This window comes from Oncorhynchus clarkii, chromosome 8 (assembly GCF_045791955.1).
Source record: "Oncorhynchus clarkii lewisi isolate Uvic-CL-2024 chromosome 8, UVic_Ocla_1.0, whole genome shotgun sequence".
Taxonomy (NCBI): domain Eukaryota; kingdom Metazoa; phylum Chordata; class Actinopteri; order Salmoniformes; family Salmonidae; genus Oncorhynchus; species Oncorhynchus clarkii.
This window is the reverse complement of record NC_092154.1, coordinates 31,222,531-31,241,449: the sequence shown is the minus strand read 5'-3', so window position 1 is coordinate 31,241,449 and position 18,919 is coordinate 31,222,531. Positions and strand designations below refer to the sequence as shown.

Here is an 18,919-nt window from a genome sequence, read left to right as displayed (position 1 = left end):
AAAAAAAAAAATTACAAAAATTGTTGGGTTTCCTTTTTTCAAATAAAAACCTATTCAAAGAAAGAAAAAAGTGTTCTTCTTTGATGCGTGCAGTGACACCTTGTTTTAGGGTGGACCATTAACATGATCACGTTGATCAACTTTATTAGCACTTCCGGGGCCTGTAGAGTGGGAGTGCTTATCCACGATTCGTTTTGCAATTCGGATTATATTCCTAGATCAGCATTGGTACACTGAGACGCTTTATGAATACGGGGCCCTGGACGTTCCGCATCCTGATGTAGCCTATGAAGAAACCTAGGCCATTGAACGGTTGATTAAATACACGTGTCACTGAGAGATGAGAGCGGATTACCCTCATAGAAAATACAGTGGAAATACTTCTGAAGCTGTGTTTGGGCAGACAGATACAGTGCAGGTGCCGTTGACTGACCCTACCTAGAATCATCAATTGCTTCCTTTTTCGGTCCCACTTTAAACGAAGTACAACTTGTAAAAGCTTTATATAGTATACGTAGGCGCTTCTTAAGCACTACATAAATGCTTCACAAATAATTTATAAATGGTGTATACGCGTACATAGTGCATTACGTCGCATTTGGCAATTCACCCTAAAGTGGGAATGGTTATGCCACCCTTTATAAACCATGTATAGTATTACATACTCTTAAAGAGGATTTGTGATGCAGTTATGTAGTGTTTATGAAGCCTTTATATATCCTATGGAAAGCCTTTAGAAATTGACGGCTACTTCATTTAAAGTGTGACCCCTTTTTCATTGACTTCATGCACACTGCCACGTGATATTACAATATTATTCCACTAATCATATATGATCGTGAGGTGCACGGTCTATTCTCCATAACTCCACTAATTCTGACCAAAGTCTTCTTATTATAATATTTAGCCGTTATGTATGTGTCGTGCTGAAAGTAACCTAGTGCATTGTTTGGGGAATAGAATGTCAAGGTATTTCAGGCTGTTGACAGGTGAACACTTTGGCGCATGACCATTTAAATGGTCAACTGTGGCGCTGTGGATTTGCCTGGGAGATGCCCAAACACCATGCGCAGTTACACCACATTGATGTGAGCTGACCCAACTCGCCACAGACCCGCTAAGTACGATCATGAGAGACCAGGCCGAAGAATAAAGACGTTAAAGCTACGCATCTTGGAAATGTTATGTACGCAATAGAACACGACATTTCAGAACCATCGCATGTTAAGGGATTACGGGATTACTTCTTCTGTAAAGACTTGGAAGCGGTGAGTAGACTTCTCTGTGTAGTGAGACTTGCGTCCGATCGATTGACTACTCTAGAAAACATTCATTGAATACCAACTTCACCAACAGGATCAGCGCACTCTTGAGTGTGTGTGTAGAATGCAATGACTGTATGATGTGGAATGTTGGCCACCCAACGGTAATCCGACTATTCAATAAAGAAAATCACAAACAACAAGCCTACAAATGCATCAATTTAACTTGTATAAAATATTGCTGTATTTCACAATTTAAGTGGCTGTTTATCGCAATTAAAACTGGACATGACAGATCGGCACTCCAAAGGTAGGCTATAATTGTTACATTAACGGTGTTACTATGTAACACCTATGTCGTGCCATTATGTAACAATAACTCCTTGCTCCCAGTATTAGCCCCACTACTAGACATGTAATAGGTTTTGCTGTTGCCAGCAGTGAAACAAACCTCTAAACTGCCTAATCTAAGTAGGTCTAACAATAACGTACTTTTAAGCAAGCCACATGGCTGTCCTGTCCTGCTTCTATACATTTCGATAGATCTACATTGTCCAGACCAAATGTAAAAACCTTTCCTATTTTGGAACCCTTTTGACGTATGAGTCCACCTGACATTTAAAAGACATTTAAAACAGAGTTGTACAATAGATTCCAGGGCATCTTCCTGTGAACAGAAGCCCACATTTTTGGACCGGTTTAGACAATCAAAACACATATTGTGATCTGATTATGACCAGATCATCCTGACCACCTCCAGAGGAAGTCAGGCACACATTGTGTCTGGATATCTTACACGTGTAGACAGAGCTGGACAAAAACCCTGTTCATACCTGCTGTTAACATGTGTCCTTCATCCTGATCTTGTCTGTGTACACTTTTAAGATCTGATCACAATGCATCTTTTAATCTTCTACACTTCTACACTACACTCAAAAATGTGGGCACAATCAAAATGTGGACAAGATCAGGACAAAGGCTACATGTTAGAACACAGGTAAAAACAGTGCTAAATCACTGACAGGTAGCACCATTATGTCTTGCAATAAATAAATTAATAAATATTATTTAGAAAGAATAGCTGTGAGATAATTGGCATAAAGGAAGAGACCAGGAAATCTGGTCACAATGCAGACACAGTGGATGGATAACAGACACATTTTAATACCATGTGTAGACACATTTCTGGTAATCTGGCCACAATCAGAATGTGGACAAGATCAGGACAACGGACCCATGTTAAAACCAGGTATAAATAGGGCTATAGATAGTTGTGCACTGCTTTTGAGGAGAGTCCATAATGCTGGTCAAAGGTAGTTCACTATATAGGGAATAGGGTGCCATTTTGGTACACAAGCAGTCACTCTGACAAGTAGTCTAGCCACCAGCTGTAAGGAACAGTATTTAATTAGTCACCAATTTGTACCTGTTTACCCAGAGGGGCACCTCTTATCAATGTCCCCCTCAATGAATCAATTAGCTATGATCTAGTGTAGTTAAAGCTAGATGACCCTTGAGCCCTACTGTCTATTGTAAAGCTTACAGTTAGTGAATTGATTTTATACACTTCTAAATTATACAAGTGAAGATAATTCTACTTAGGTCTAAATTTGGATACAGTTACCCCAACAAAGTGTGTGTGTGTATACATTCATAGTTGAATTTACATGCAGTCATCTCATCAGAACCAATGCCAGCTCTCAGATATCTCCTCAGTCTCACGCTGCTGACAGAGATGAAGCCTGGAGGACTGTAGTAAACCAGATCTCTCCTCAGTCTCACGCTGCTGACAGAGATGAAGCCTGGAGGACTGTAGTAAACCAGATCTCTCCTCAGTCTCACGCTGCTGACAGAGGTGAAGCCTGGAGGAGTGTAGTAAACCAGATCTCTCCTCAGTCTCACGCTGCTGACAGAGATGAAGCCTGGAGGACTGTAGTAAACCAGATCTCTCCTCAGTCTCACGCTGCTGACAGAGATGAAGCCTGGAGGAGTGTAGTAAACCAGATCTCTCCTCAGTCTCACGCTGCTGACAGAGGTGAAGCCTGGAGGACTGTAGTAAACCAGATCTCTCCTCAGTCTCACGCTGCTGACAGAGATGAAGCCTGGAGGACTGTAGTAAACCAGATCTCTCCTCAGTCTCACGCTGCTGACAGAGATGAAGCCTGGAGGACTGTAGTAAACCAGATCTCTCCTCAGTCTCACGCTGCTGACAGAGGTGAAGCCTGGAGGAGTGTAGTAAACCAGATCTCTCCTCAGTCTCACGCTGCTGACAGAGATGAAGCCTGGAGGACTGTAGTAAACCAGATCTCTCCTCAGTCTCACGCTGCTGACAGAGATGAAGCCTGGAGGAGTGTAGTAAACCAGATCTCTCCTCAGTCTCACGCTGCTGACAGAGGTGAAGCCTGGAGGACTGTAGTAAACCAGATCTCTCCTCAGTCTCACGCTGCTGACAGAGATGAAGCCTGGAGGACTGTAGTAAACCAGATCTCTCCTCAGTCTCACGCTGCTGACAGAGATGAAGCCTGGAGGACTGTAGTAAACCAGATCTCTCCTCAGTCTCACGCTGCTGACAGAGGTGAAGCCTGGAGGAGTGTAGTAAACCAGATCTCTCCTCAGTCTCACGCTGCTGACAGACATGAAGCCTGGAGGACTGTAGTAAACCAGATCTCTCCTCAGTCTCACGCTGCTGACAGAGGTGAAGCCTGGAGGACTGTAGTAAACCAGATCTCTCCTCAGTCTCACGCTGCTGACAGAGATGAAGCCTGGAGGACTGTAGTAAACCAGATCTCTCCTCAGTCTCACGCTGCTGACAGAGGTGAAGCCTGGAGGACTGTAGTAAACCAGATCTCTCCTCAGTCTCACGCTGCTGACAGAGGTGAAGCCTGGAGGAGTATAGTAAACTAGCAGATCCCTTTTCCCAAGGCTTAACCAACCCCACAGGAGAGGAACAGATGGCCTTGGTGGCTGACTGTGGCTGTCTGTACTGTTTGTCAGCCTCACCGCGCTCTAAACGGGGCTAAATGAGAGTAGACCTGCCAGACATGATTAGCTGGTGAGGGGGATAGGGAGGTTTACCATGTGGGACGTGTTGTGGGTGGCTGCATCTCTGACAGGATCCTCCCAGGTTTCAGTCTAAGAAAATGCTGAGAAAATGTCCAAGATAATCTTTCATTATTACATTGATGACGTTCTCATGTTATTTCCTGTTATTCCCTTTCACTGGGTTTCCTTTTTGTCATGTTAGTTCGAGACATTTACATTGTTTGCTTCATTTTCATGAGGTTTTCTCCCGTTTCCCACAGCATCAGGTCTGACTGGGTCTTGATTGGGTGGACATTTAGAGAGCCGGCTGATTTTTATAGTGAAGTGCCCCAAACACTACCTGAGTAATGGCCCTAGCTTTCTGCTTCTCCATTCTACTGTTCTTAGCCAGACAGAACCTCACCTTCGTGAGAACTTTGTCCTCACATCCTGGCATCCTGAAATACTGTACTTCCGTCCCTCACACACAAAGAGCTTTCTCCTCATCCATTCTCACCTCTTTCTGAAGAAAAACAAGACTCACATTTTGCCCTGTAAAAAGAACTTGAAGTTCAGTTGTCTATTTCCCACTGAACATCTAATAGTCATACAATCATACAGTTGGCTAATCCAGATTAATACTGGGTAACATCCTTAAAATAGATTGTAATCCACAGCAGCAATAGCAGACCAGGTTGGTTGTATACCCGTAGTATAACGGTATTGGTTGAGTGCAATATCCTACACTTATTGTCTCATTTTGTATCCCTATTATGGCTGTAGATGGATAAGATCAGCCTGAAGGACCCAGAGAGCAAAGAGTTAAGTGCTAAGCGGGTATTAAACGAAGAATAGATACTCAGAAGGAGAGATACTCAGGCAAGTCCTGCTGGGGACAGAGTGACAGACAAGGGTGGATGAACCTGCTGGACTCAAGGGATTGCTGCAGGCAAAGTAAGGGCAGGCCAGGGAGGTTGCCATGTTAGGAGTTAGATTAGCTCTTCCTGTGATTGGAAACCTGGGAGGAGGAAGGAGAAAATGGTGGTTCTTGTAGTAAGGTAGGTGATTAACAAAGGTCAGGGTGAAGCAACCAGGTTGGCTATTATTGTCGCATATGGCTCACAAGACTAAAACAGTGGTAACCTTGCTGCTCTATCCTGATTATCTGTTTCAGGACCTGCTGCCCCACTGAAGACAGATAAGATCCGTTCCCGACTGAAGTGCTATGGCCCCTGCTGCAGTGAGGAGTCCTAGCCTCAGGCCTTCATAGTGGACATTGAGCTACCATCACACACGGGTATAGGCCAGGGCCAGGGCCAGACTCCCGGAGCAGGGATGATCACTTCCCACAGGAACGGAGGACCCGGATATGTAATAGAGGACCCAATGGGGCCTGTGAGTGGCACAGAGGGTCTTGGGAGTGAAGCCAAGCTGCAGCAGAGGGAGAGGGCTGTGGACTGCCCCCCTGGGGACAAGGTGGTGGGGACTGGGAGCAGCGTTGTGCAGGGTTCCCGGTGCAGCGCCCAGATGGAGAGGATCCAGCGGTACCAGGAAGAGCTGAGGAGGAAGAGGGAGGAGAACGCCAACAAAGCGAAGCATGAGATCGATCTCAACGCCTCACTCAGGCTCAAGAAGCTTGCCCAGAACCCAGCCAAGACGGGTATCGACAACCCTACGTTCGAAGCGCCTAAGGCGGGCAAGGAGACCAAGGATGGGAGCCCCCCGCTTGGTGGGGACACGGTTGAGGGTGAGTAGGGTCATGTGGGACTGAAGGGAGGAAGTGGGGGAGGTGGAGGCGAGGGGTAGCTCTGTGAGAAGAAGAATAGGAGAGTTGGGAACTTTTGTGACATTTCTGTGAAACAAAGAGTCAGTGTTTTAGGGGGGGGGGGGGGGCTGAGCGAGGGGTATTGGTGGAGAATGGGGGATCAGAAGTGAATGTCAATGCAGAGGCTCTCTCCATTTAGTCACATTAAAGTCACTCACTCCCCCTCACATTAAAGTCACTCACTCCCCCTCACCTCTGGATTCATTTGGAGTTTAAAACACTTCGGTTTGGAAGTTTGTTTTTTTGTCGGTGTTCTCATTCCTGCATAGGCCTGAAAACTATCTGCTTGGTTGGAGGGTGGTTGTAAATCATATTAAGTGATCTTAATATGATTTGTGACGTGAAAACGAGTTATTTGAAATTTTAAAAAATTCAGAGTATTAGCTTTTGTGTCAGTTGGCTAGATTTAGAGGAGACGGGCGATTGCTGCTGACCAGTTTTATCAGACTCTTATGAGCATAAAACTCAAGTCTGCCTCAAGTGCCTATAATATAATGACCATTAATAAAATATAACCTTATATCTGCACAGCCTTTTCAAAAAACACACACACACTCAACATGGGCATACACTCCCCTACTTATTTATTTGGACAGTGAAGCTAAAATGTTTTATTTGGCTTTGCACACCAGCATTTTGGATTTGAGATATTTTTAAAGTTAAATATGAGGTGACAGTACAGAATGAACTTTTATTTGAGAGTATTTTCATACATCTGTTTTACTGTTTAGAAATGACAGCACTTTATGCATCTAGTCCCCCATTTGAAGGTGTCATAAGTAATTCAGACACATTCACTTAAATGTGTATTAAAGTAGTAAAAAGTTGAGTATTTGGTCCCATATTCCTAGCACTCAATGACTACATCAAGTTACTAAATGGCCCACACACACACACACACACACACACACACACACGCACACACTATACACCCTCCCTGCTTCTTCTTATCTCAGGTATACCCACTCAAACAGACCAGCTTCTGGTTCACAACAATAGATTGGGCTGTGTGAGAAAGGCTTTACCCTCCCTTTCCCCTGGTGCTGTGTCTCTGTGCTCCTCAGAGGTGCTATGTGTAGGTGGTACCTTCATGCCAAACTTGATGCAGATGCCAAATCCTGTCTGGGAAGTGCAGAATCCCACGGTTGCACAACCCAAGCAGGGTTTGGCACCTAAACCGACTTTTGGCATGACAATATCCAATTAGTAGCAAGGTTTTCACATAACCACACTGTCTCCATGCAAGCCAGTGCCTACTAGCGCCAGAGAGGTTTGAAACAGAGACATGCCATTACCTTCAGAAAAAAAACGCCCCATTGACGGTGGTCTGAATCTTTGGGGTCACGGGCGTTACAAGTAAATGTATGTTGAGTCTCTCGGTTTTAAGCCCCTCTCTATGGCACTAGTAAGCAAGGGCTCGCATGGAGATCGAGTGTTCCTGGTAATTAGGCAATTGAACCTAACCAACCTCTTTGTCTCTCCCCCTCCCCCTCCCCTCCCCCTCCCCAGAGCTGGAGGAGCTGCTGGAGGCCCTGCGGCGGGTGCAGAGCTGCCTGGTGGACGCCCAGTCGCAGGCCGACGTGGCTCTGGTGCTGGGCCTGCTGCACAAGGAGGACTTCCAGAGCGCCTTCGCCGTCCACAGCGCCGTGGCCCAGCAGATGCAGCCGCGTGGCAGCCCGCCCTTGCCCCTCACCGCCAAGGCCCGCAGCCTTTATCAGGAGGTAGAGTGAAGTAGAAAAGAAACTACAGCAGACTCGTGATCTTGATGGATCTAGAAGCTGAATGGATCTTTTTTTCACCAATGTATCGGTCAGGAGGAAGGGGGGAGAAAAGAGGAGAAAGAAGGGATGGTGTTAGGAAGAAGGTAGAGAAGTGTTGGGAGAAGGGAGAAGAGGATTTGGGGGACGAACAGATGGAGATAGGAATCTGGAAAGGAAGAATGGTACAGCAGGGTAGGGAAGAGAAGTGGAGAGAGGTGGATGGAAGGAGATTAGGATGAGAGGATGGTGACAGAGAAACCTAAAGAAAGGAGGGTAAATGGGGCCGGGACGAAAATATCCTTGGCACTGACCTTAGTGTGTTGAAACTGGATTAGGGTTTTGGCTGGACGGAGTGGAGCTACAGACTGAAGTGACTTTAAGTAGCAGGTAATGAGAACTAACGCAGCAGGTTAAGATAATGTCGCAGGTTAGGATAGTCCGGTTAAGGTTAGGGTTAAACGCTACAGTTAAACGCTTAAACGCTACAGTTGTCCCCTGACGCAACTCTAACATGCGACTTCTGGACCATAGCTTTATTCTATCTAGCCACAATCCTGAATTCCCCCTCTCGCTTGTCGTTTGTTGCATCCGTGACGTCACCATTGAACACCTCACAACATTTCCCTGCTGGGAGTGGTGCTACTCACTGTGCCAAGATGACAGGTGCAACATGAACTCAGATGTGGACATGCACCCTGAGCTATCTGAAGACGGGTGTATGGCTGCACTGGGCCTTCCCACACATTCCATACAATAATAATCATTCACTGGGTTTATAGAGCCACGCAGTCTGTCATATAGTCAGCCATGCTGCAGTCTTGAGAGAAGGAGTTGATCTAGCTACACTGTAATATATCTGATGGGATCCTCCCACAATATACAAGTTCTCGGGATTGATGTCAAGAACTAATAGGACATGATGGAATTTAACACACGCGGGTCAATATTGATCAGCGTTCGAATAGTATTAACTTTTCTTCCAAATTATTTAGCTGCGCTTGATTGAGCTTGCCTGGCGCATTGGAATCAATGGAATAGTCCCAAAAGCAAACTTCTACCATTTGGCACTCCGCGGCAGGCTCAATAACACACTTAAGAGTTTGAATGAAAACAAATACTATTTGGACCCAGGTCTTGATTTCTATAGGAAAGCTGGCTGTCAAACAGTCACAATCACGCTCACGCTCAGCCACGCTCAAGGTCCTAAACGATATCATAACCGCCATCGATAAGAGTCATTACTGTGCAGCCGTATTCATCGACCTGGCCATGGCTTTCGACTCTGTCAATCACCACATTCTTATCGGCAGACTCAACAGCTTTGGTTTCTCAAATGACTGCCTCGCCTGGTTCACCAACTACTTCTCTGATAGAATTCAGTGTGGCAAATCGGAGGTCCTGTTGTCTGGACCTCTGGATGTCTCTATGGGGGTGCCACAGGGTTCAATTCTCGGGCCGACTCTCTTCTCTGTATACATCAATGATGTCGCTCTTGCTGCTGCCGATTTTCTGATCCACCTCTACGCAGACGACACCATTCTGTATACTTCTGGCCCTTCTTTGGACACTGTGTTAACTAACCTCCAGACGAGCTTCAATGCCATACAACTCTCCTTCCGTTGCCTACAACTGCTTTTAAATGCAAGTAAAACTAAATGCATGCTCTTCATCCGATCGCTGCCCGCACCTGCCCGCCCGTCCAGCATCACTAGTCGGACGGTTCTGACTTAGAATATGTGTACAACTACAAACACCTAGGTGTCTGGCTAGACTGTAAACTCTCCTTCCAGACTCACATTAAGCATCTCCAATCCAAAATTAAATCTAGAATCAACTTCCTATTTCGCAACAAAGCATCTTCACTCATGCTGCCAAACATACCCTCGTAAAACTGACCATCCTACCGATCCTCGACTTCAGCGATGTCATTTAGAAAATAGCCTCCAACACTCTACTCAACAAATTGGATGCAGTCTATCACAGTGCCATCCGTTTTGCAGTGCCATCCGTTTTGTTTATTCCATGTGTAACTCTGTGTTGTTGTACGTGTCGAACTGCTTTGTTTTATTCTTGTCCAGGTCACAGTTGTAAATGGGAACTTGTTCTCAACTAGCCTACCTGGATAAATAAAGGTGAAATAAATAAAACAAGCAATAGGATAACTGCTTTAGGCTGATAGGGTTAGTTTGGAGAGCACTGTGTGAAATTAAGGAAGAGGTCGTAGGCTACGATTGAGGGCCTCAATCAGTGCGATGATGATCTCTCTCACACACACACACCATCTCTGTGCGTACAGTAAATAGATGTATACATTTGCGCCAGGAGATACTTAGCAAGGTGGTAATAGTTTGAGCCGGTGAACTGTGTCTAAACTAAGTGGCTGTTGCCGTGGGACTTCCTGATTGGCCTTCGGGGCGAGGTAATCTCCCTGCTGCCCCTGGGCCTGGCAGGAAGTGGCTGGGGATCTGAACTGCCGTGGCCAGAAAAAGAAACTCCAGCGGCTTACAGGCTAGAGGGGCAAGGGCTGGAGGGAGCGAGGAGAGGAGGGCTGGAGGGAGGGAGGAGAGGAGGGCTTGAGAGAGGGAGGAGTGGAGGACTTGAGGGAGGGAGGAGTGGAGGGAGGGAGGGCTAGTGGGAGGAGGAGAGGAAGGCTTGAGGGAGGGAGGAGTGGAGGGCTGGAGGGAGCGAGGAGAGGAGGGCTGGAGGGAGGGAGGAGAGGAGGGCTGGAGGGAGGGAGGAGTGGAGGGAGGGAGGGCTAGTGGGAGGAGGAGAGGAAGGCTGGGAGAGGAGGGGGAGAGGGGAAAGTGCGTCACCTCGTTACCGACACCTTTGATTAGTTGAATGGATGAGCTAAACTAGAGCCAGGGACCCGGATTGAGGGAGACGGAGAAGAGGGGGAGGAGGGAGGATACAAGGGTGGAGAGAAAGAGGGGATTGGGATTCTCATTTTGAAATGTGCAGTTTTTTTTTCTATGATGAAGTAGTTTGTGTATGTTGATAGTTTGATAGTTGTGGGTGCTATGAAGTTGTTATAGATGCTACTATACTTCTATGCTACGTACTTCTGTTGGCCTCACATGTTGAGAGCTTCATTCAGTGTCTTTATTTTCCAACGCAACAGCCAGTGAGCAGAATAAGTGTCCGTCTCAAATGACAACCTATCTCCTATATAGTGCACAACTTTTGGCCAGAGCCCTATGGGCCCCAGGGGCCCTAGTCAAAAGTAGTATACTAGGGGATAGGGTGCCATTTGGAATGGAGACTGTTACAGTAGTGTGACTTCCCTGTCTGGAATGTGAAACCCCACTGTGACTCATTGGAGAGCTGCCAACTCTCTGTGTGTGTGTGTGTGTGTGTGTGTGTGTGTGTGTGTGTGTGTGTGTGTGTGTGTGTGTGTGTGTGTGTGTGTGTGTGTGTGTGTGTGTGTGTGTGTGTGTGTGTGTGTGTGTGTGTGTGCGTGCGTGTGTGTGTGTGCGCGTGCGTGCGTGCGGAGGAATCCAATCGATTAAGTTAACAGCAGAATGGCGTATGACATGACCTTCCCGTAAGAGCAAATTATTTGCAGGCTGAGACTCCCTCAATTATGAGGCAAACATATTTACTGTTATGGCCTTCATATGAGGACAAAATACCTCTGATAACATGAGCCCTCAGTCATAACGCATACACTACACGATGACAAGCGTAGCAGGATGAACCATCGGTGGTTTTAACGATAATATACTAAGACGTCGTTTGTGAGTAATGACTGAAGCCTTGGCTATGTTGAGGACGGGGTGATTCTCCAACCCATGACGTGTGTTCAGGAAGTTGTATGATTCAACTGCGATGTTAAATCACACGTAGATTCTCAAGGAGTATTCAAGATGGCCATGTCCCTACTGGTTCCTGGCTGGTGAAGTTACTAACTCATGCACACTTTGAACTTCGAAATGACGGTTCCAGATTACCAATGCTGCTTACTTAGTGGTGCTTATACAGCTTACGATAGCCTGACCCCTTCTCTCGCTCTCTCTTCCTTACCATCCCTTCACCCCCTCTCCCCGACTCTCTCCCCCTCTTTCTGTCATTCCCTCCCCTCTCTCGCCCTTTCCATCCTCTTCCCCCTCCCCGTTCTCTCTCCCCCTTTCTTCGCTCCTGATTTCTCCCTACTCTCCCCCCTCTCTTCTTCAAGGTGCAATGCATCCTACAATCCAGTCACCAGGAGGAAGGTGTAGAGCTCAGGAGCCTACTCACCACCCCCCACTTCCAGGTAAGAGACCTGAAATGCACCAGAACTTAACCCGTAACCTTCAATTAGGGAACATCACCTCGGATAACATCTAGAAAACATTATTTGGTTTGCGGGGTGTCCATGGCCCCCACACTCTGTCAGTGGTCCTGAGCTGGCCACCTGAGACGTACTATGGATAAAATCACAATGTCCCATTTGCCACTCAGATATCTGTGAATATGCTCCATATGCCTTGTTCATAGATTCCATATACTGTACGTCTATGCGAATCCCTGAGTCATCCTCATGTGTCCGACTGTATCCAATCCTGACTTCAGCCTCCGAGGGGCTAAGGAAAGTCACTTAATGGGTTTTAAGTGGCTTGGCCCGTTAAGGGCCTTGAACTTTACTCTGTGTCTTGACTAAAGGTTCACATGACTGTCCTCGATGAAAGTTAGGGAGGACACTTCCATTTGCCTACTAATGAATTGGCACGCTTTTCAGGTCACGGATGAGAGAGGACAGAGGAGAGAGGGTGGAGAACGGACTTTTTCCCAAATGAGACAAGGCCATGATATTACAGGGCATCGTGGGTTTTGGAATTTGGAAGGTTAACATGATACATACAATTAGGATGATACTTACAGTGTATGCATCTCCGACACTGAAATCTCTTCTTTGGGTTTATAGCCGAGCATGTCATCAACAAATCCTTAGATCTATGAAGCAGCCTAAGAGTTGCCCTTTGACACTTGACCCAAGCTTCTTTGCTGGTCAGTGTCCAGCTCAATGGCATGCCCCATATGCGTGCCACACAGGTACAGAGAGGTCACTCAATATAGATGGCTTACCGCTGACGTTTACATGATTGACCCCAGGGCTACGTGCCAGCCTGGTGTTGGCACCGCTGAGATGTGCTCTCTAAAGCCTGTCGCATGCTTCCCAGTCAAAACAGTTTGCGCATATATTATGACTACATTTTGTGACGTTTTGGTGTTCGGCAGGGTTTGTTCGTCTGTTCGGGCACACTAAATGTTTTCTTGGGGAACGTCAAAGCTCGGTAGCCATAGTCTACACCCCTTTGTCGGTGATTGGTCAACCGTACTAACCCTAGTGGCAGTGGGAACTATGGACAGAATTCTTCAATAAAGTGTTTGTTGTCATTCAACGAGAGACAACTAGGTTTTCATGCAAATTTTTTCGCTTGAGAAATACTGAACCAAACAACTTAGTTAAATGTTAAATTGTGCAACTAAATCTCCTCTGCAAAAATTTACAAATGTATTACAAATGCCTTGATTTATCTTACATTTATTCTGACTATTTTGAGGAAGTGGCAGTTGTTGTTGCTGCAGCGTATCAAGAGGGACAAACGGTAACATTGCCGCTTTTTTCTGGCTTTTCAACAAGAAGAAAAAGAAGGTTCGGTTTGCTCCTAGCAGAACTTGGCTAGGCTAAGCGAACGTATGTGTCTCAGACACTCCCTTAAAAGACCTTCGCTTCGCCTAGCCAAGTTCTGCTAGCAGCAAACCGAACCTTCTTTTTCTTCTTGTTTTCTGCTATTATGGCGGTCTGCAAACAAACTTTAAAGGTGCATGCCGCCACCTACTGTACGGGAGGCCACCCCATTGCGAGATATGGAAAAACCCCAACATCGTATACAATTCAAAAATAAAATAAATCCGAAAACCCATTCCCCACCCTTCAGACATAGTCCAAATCACATCCCTATACAGGCGCAGGGGTCTGTGAGGACGGAACATTCATCCACAGGATTCCTTGTAATAAATGATACAAAGTCCACCTTTTTAACATGCGACATGTCAGGATCCTGTCGGCGAGTAACATTTACTGGGGGTCTCTTACCCAACTACCATGGTTTCTTCAACGTTAACCCCTCATTTCGTTCTCCTCCATGCTTCCGGATAGGAGACATGTTGGACAGCCTGGCTCTTACATGGTATCTCACTTAACCCAAAATACATTGTACAAAACATTAAGGCCCCCCCCCCCTCCTTTTTCATTCAGAACAGCCTCAATTCGCTGGGGCATGGACACTACAAGGTGTCGAATGCTGGCCCATGTTGACTCCAATGCTTCCCACAGTCGTGTCAAGTTGGCTGGATGTCCTTTGGGTGGTGGGCCATTCTTGATACAGACGGGAAACTGTTGAGCGTGAAAAACCCAGCAGCGTTGCAGTTCTTGACACGAACCAGTACACCTGACACCTACCACCATGCCCTGTTCAAATACATTTCAATATTTTGTCTTGCCCATTCACCCTCTGAACGGCACACATACAGAATCCATGTCTTAATTGTCTCAAGGCTTTAAAATCATTCTTTAACCTGTCTCCTCCCCTTCATCTACACTGATTGAAGTGACACCAATAAGGGATCACCTGGCTTTCGCCTGGATTCACCTGGTCAGTCTATGTCATGGAAAGAGCAGGTGTCCTTAATGATTTATACAACCAGTGGGTCTAATCCTGAATGCTGATTGAGACTCTTCTTCAAAGAACAAAATAACACGGGCGTGCACCAACCACGGAATCTATACTGAACGGAAATATAAACTCAACATGCAATCATTTCATTGATGTTACTGAGTTACAGTTCATATGAGGAAATCAGTTGACTGAAATAAATAAATTAGGCCTTAATCTATGGAGTTCACATTACTGGGAATACAGATATGCATCTGTTGGTCACATATGCATCTGTTGGTCACATATACCTTTAAAAAATGGGCCTCAGGATCTCATCACGGTATTTTTGTGGATTCAAATTGCCACTGATAAAATGCAATTGTGTTCGTTGTCTGCAGTTTATGCCTACCCTACCATAACCCCACCGCCATCATAGGGCACTCTGTTCACAACGTTGACATCAGCAAGTTGCTCGCTCACATGTCGCCATACACATGGACTGTGGTTGTGAGACCAGTTGACGCATCTATGATTTTCATCGAGACGTCAAACGGATCTCCCAGATAACGCCATTGGTCCAAAACGCTCACTCCAACAACAACAACAGAGTCAGAGGCTTGGATTTACTAGATTCCACGACTACTTTACTTCTCTTATTTCCCTTCTTGTTCGCCACTGTAATCCATTCCTTCTCACGCTCATCTTCGCTCAACGTGCCATCCGTTTCAAACAAAGAATCCCCGCCTTCGCCATCTTCCTCCTGCTTCACCTTTTGATGTCAAGCTTACAATCTCACGCCATTCGAAAACCGAACCTCGTATGCGGGTGCCTTAACAAGCTCCAGTTGAAAACTGTTCCCTTAACGAGGGTGTGGCAGCCCTCTAATTGACTGCATAAAGACTTTAAAGGCCCAGTGTGGTCAAAAAGGATTTTCCTGTGTTTTATATATACAGTTGAAGTCAAAAGTTTACATTCACCTTAGCAAAATACAATTAAACTCAGTTTTTCACAATTCCTGACATCCTCAAATGTATTTATATAGCCCTTCTTCTTTCAGCTTATATCTCAAAGTGCTGTACAGAAACCCAGCCTAAAACCCCAAACAGCAAGCAATGCAGGTGTAGAAGCACGGTGGCTAGGAAAAATTCCTTAGAAAGGCCAAAACCAAGGAAGAAACCTAGAGAGTAACCAGGCTATGGGGGATGGCCAGTCCTCTTCTGGCTGTACCGGGTGGAGATTATAACAGAACATGGCCAAGATGTTCAAATGTTCATAAATGACCAGCATGGTCAAATAATAATAATCACAGTAGTTGTCGAGTGTGCAGCAAGTCAGCACCTCAGGAGGAAATGTCAGTTGGCTTTTCATAGCCGATCAATATGAGTATCTCTACCGCTTCTGCTGTCTCTAGAGTGTTGAAAACAGCAGGTCTGGGACAGGTAGCACGTCCGGTGAACAGGTCAGGGTTCCATAGCCGCAGGCAGAACAGTTGAAAATGGAGCAGCAGCACAGCCAGGTGGATTGGGGACAGCAAGGAGTCATCATGCCAGGTAGTCCTGAGGCATGGTCATAGGGCTCAGGTCCCCCGAGAGAGAGAGAGAGAGAGAGAAAGAGATAATTAGAGAGAGCATACTTAAATTCACACAGGACACCAGATAAGACAGGAGAAATACTCCAGATAGAACAAACTGACCCTAGCCCCCCGACACATAGACTACTGCAGCATAAATACTAGAGGCTGAGACAGGAGGGGTCAGGAGACACTGTGGCCCCATCCGATGAAACCCCCGGACAGGACCAAACAGGAAGGATATAACCCCACCCACTTTGCCAAAGCACAGCCCCCACACCACTAGAGGGATATCTTCAACAACCAACTTACCATCCTGAGACAAGGCAGAGTAAAGCCCACAAAGATCAGGATTCTAGCAGCCGTATTTAGCACTAACTGAAGTTTATTTAGTGCTTTATCCGGGTAGCCAGAAAGTAAAGCATTGCAGTAGTCTAACCTAGAAGTAACAAAAGCATGGATTAATTCCTTGTCTTAGGTCAGTTAGGATCACCACTTTATTTTAAGAATGTGAAATGTCAGAATAATAGTAGAGATAATGATTTATTTCAGCTTTTATTTATTTCCTCATATTCCCAGTGGGTCAGAAGTTTACATACACTCAATTAGTATTTGGTAGCATTGCCTTTAAATTGTTAAACTTGGGTCAAACCTTTCAGGTAGCCTTCCACAAGCTTCCCACAATAAGTTGGGTGAATTTTGGCCCATTCCTCCTGACAGAACTGGTGTAACTGTCAGGAGGCCTCCTTGCTCGCACACGCTTTTTCAGTTCTGCCCACAAATGTTCTATGTCATTGAGGTCAGGGCTTTTTTTTTATTTATTTTTTTTACCCCTTTTTCTCCCCAATTTCATGGTATCCAATTGTTGTAGTAGCTACTATCTTGTCTCATCGCTACAACTCCCGTACGGGCTCGGGAGAGACGAAGGTTGAAAGTCATGCGTCCTCCGATACACAACCCAGCAAGACGCACTGCTTCTTAACACAGCGCGCATCCAACCCGGAAGCCAGCCGCACCAATGTGTCGGAGGCTACACCGTGCACCTGGCAACCTTGGTTAGCGCGCACTGCGCCCGGCCCGCCACAGGAGTCGCTGGTGCGCGATGAGACAAGGACATCCCTACCGACCAAGCCCTCCCTAACACGGGCGACGCTAGGCCAATTGTGCGTCGCCCCACGGACCTCCCGGTCGCGGCCGATTACGACAGAGCCTGGGCGCGAACCCAGGGACTCTGATGGCACAGCTGGCGCTGCAGTACAGCGCCCTTAACCACTGCGCCACCCGGGAGGCGGTCAGGGCTTTCTGATGGCCACTCCAATAGCTTGACTTTGTTGTCCTTAAGCCATTTTGCCACAACTTTGGAAGTATGCTTGGAGTCATTGTCCATTTGGAAGACCCATCTGCAACCAAGCTTTAACTTCCTGATCGATGTCTTGAGATGTTGCTACAATGTATCCACGTCATTTTCCTTTCTCATGTAGCCATCGTTTTTGGAAGTGCACCAGTCCCTCCTTCAGCTAAGCACCCCCACAACATGATGCTGCCACTCCCGTGCTTCACGGTTGGGATGGTGTTCTTCGGCTTGCAAGCATTTTTCCTATAAACATAACGATGGTCATTATGGCCAAATAGTTCTATTTTTGTTTCATCAGACCAGAGGACATTTCTCCAAAAAGTAAAATCTTTGTCACCATGTGTAGTTGCAAACCGTAGTCTGGCTTTTTTATGGCAGTTTTAGAGCAGTGACTTCTTCCTTGCTGAGCGGCCTTTCAGGTTATGTCGATATAGGACTTGTTTTACTGTGGATATAGATACTTTTGTACCTGTTTCCTCCAGCATCTTCACAAGGTCCTTTGCTGTTGTTCTGGGACTGATTTGCACTTTTCGCACCAAAGTACATTCATATCTAGGAGACAGAACGCGTCTCCTTCCTGAGCGGTATGATGGCTGCGTGGTCCCATGGTATTTTCCCTGCGTACTATTGTACGTACAGATGACCGTGCTACCTTCAGGCGTTTGGACATTGCTCCCAAGGATGAACCAGACTTGTGGCGGTCTACAATTTATTTTCTGAGGTCTTGGCTGATTTCTTTTGATTTTCCCATGATGTCAAGCAAAGAGGCACTGAGTTTGAAGGTAGGCCTTGAAATAAATCCACAGATACACCTCCAATTGACTCAAATTATGTCAATTAGCCTAACAGATGCTTCTAAAGCCATGACATAATTTTCTGGAATTTTCCAAGCTGTTTAAAGGCACAGTCAACTTAGTGTATGTAAACTTCTGACCCACTGGATTTGTGATGCAGTGAATTATGAGTGAAATAATCTGTCTGTAAACAATTATTGGAAAATGTCTTGTGTCATGCACAAAGTAGATGTCCTAACCGACTTGCCAAAACTATAGTTTGTTAACAAGAAATATGTGGAGTGATTGAAAAACGAGTTTTAATGACTTCAACCTAAGTGTATGTAAACTTCCGACTGGGGTGCATTCATTCTGCCGACTCTGTTGCTATACATTTCTTAAACTGAAGCAAATGGAATGAAACGGGGAGGGAACTCCCACTGGGCACAGACCTCTTCCCCTTTTTCCTTCCTCCTCTCCCTGCCGTCTTCCTTCCTTCCATGGAATGCCGAGATCGAGGTGTTTTGATGATTGATGGAGGGGAATCCTGCCTCCTAAATGCAGGGCAGATTAAGACGGATTGTGTGTACGCTGGAAGCTTAGCCAGCCCTCCTCTCTGGCTTCTCAAGTCTCTCTGCTGCAGGATAGAGACACTAATTTGGCTTGACGGTTATTAATTGCGGAGTACGGAGCGCCTGTCACCTTAAACGAAG

The 18,919-nt window shown here is 46.1% G+C and overlaps 1 protein-coding gene across 1 annotated transcript in view; it reads left to right on the top strand.

Moving 5' to 3' along the window:
• The first annotated feature begins 1,092 nt into the window (after positions 1 to 1,092).
• Positions 1,093 to 18,919, top strand: part of LOC139415266 (protein PALS1-like) — a 33,682-nt gene continuing 15,855 nt past the window's right edge. Inside the window, exons 1-4 of the mRNA XM_071163244.1 lie at positions 1,093 to 1,268; positions 5,458 to 6,030; positions 7,618 to 7,829; positions 12,043 to 12,120. Of these exons, the coding sequence (XP_071019345.1) occupies positions 5,619 to 6,030; positions 7,618 to 7,829; positions 12,043 to 12,120 (702 nt within the window). The 5' untranslated portion in view covers positions 1,093 to 1,268; positions 5,458 to 5,618. The remainder of the gene's footprint in view (positions 1,269 to 5,457; positions 6,031 to 7,617; positions 7,830 to 12,042; positions 12,121 to 18,919) is intronic.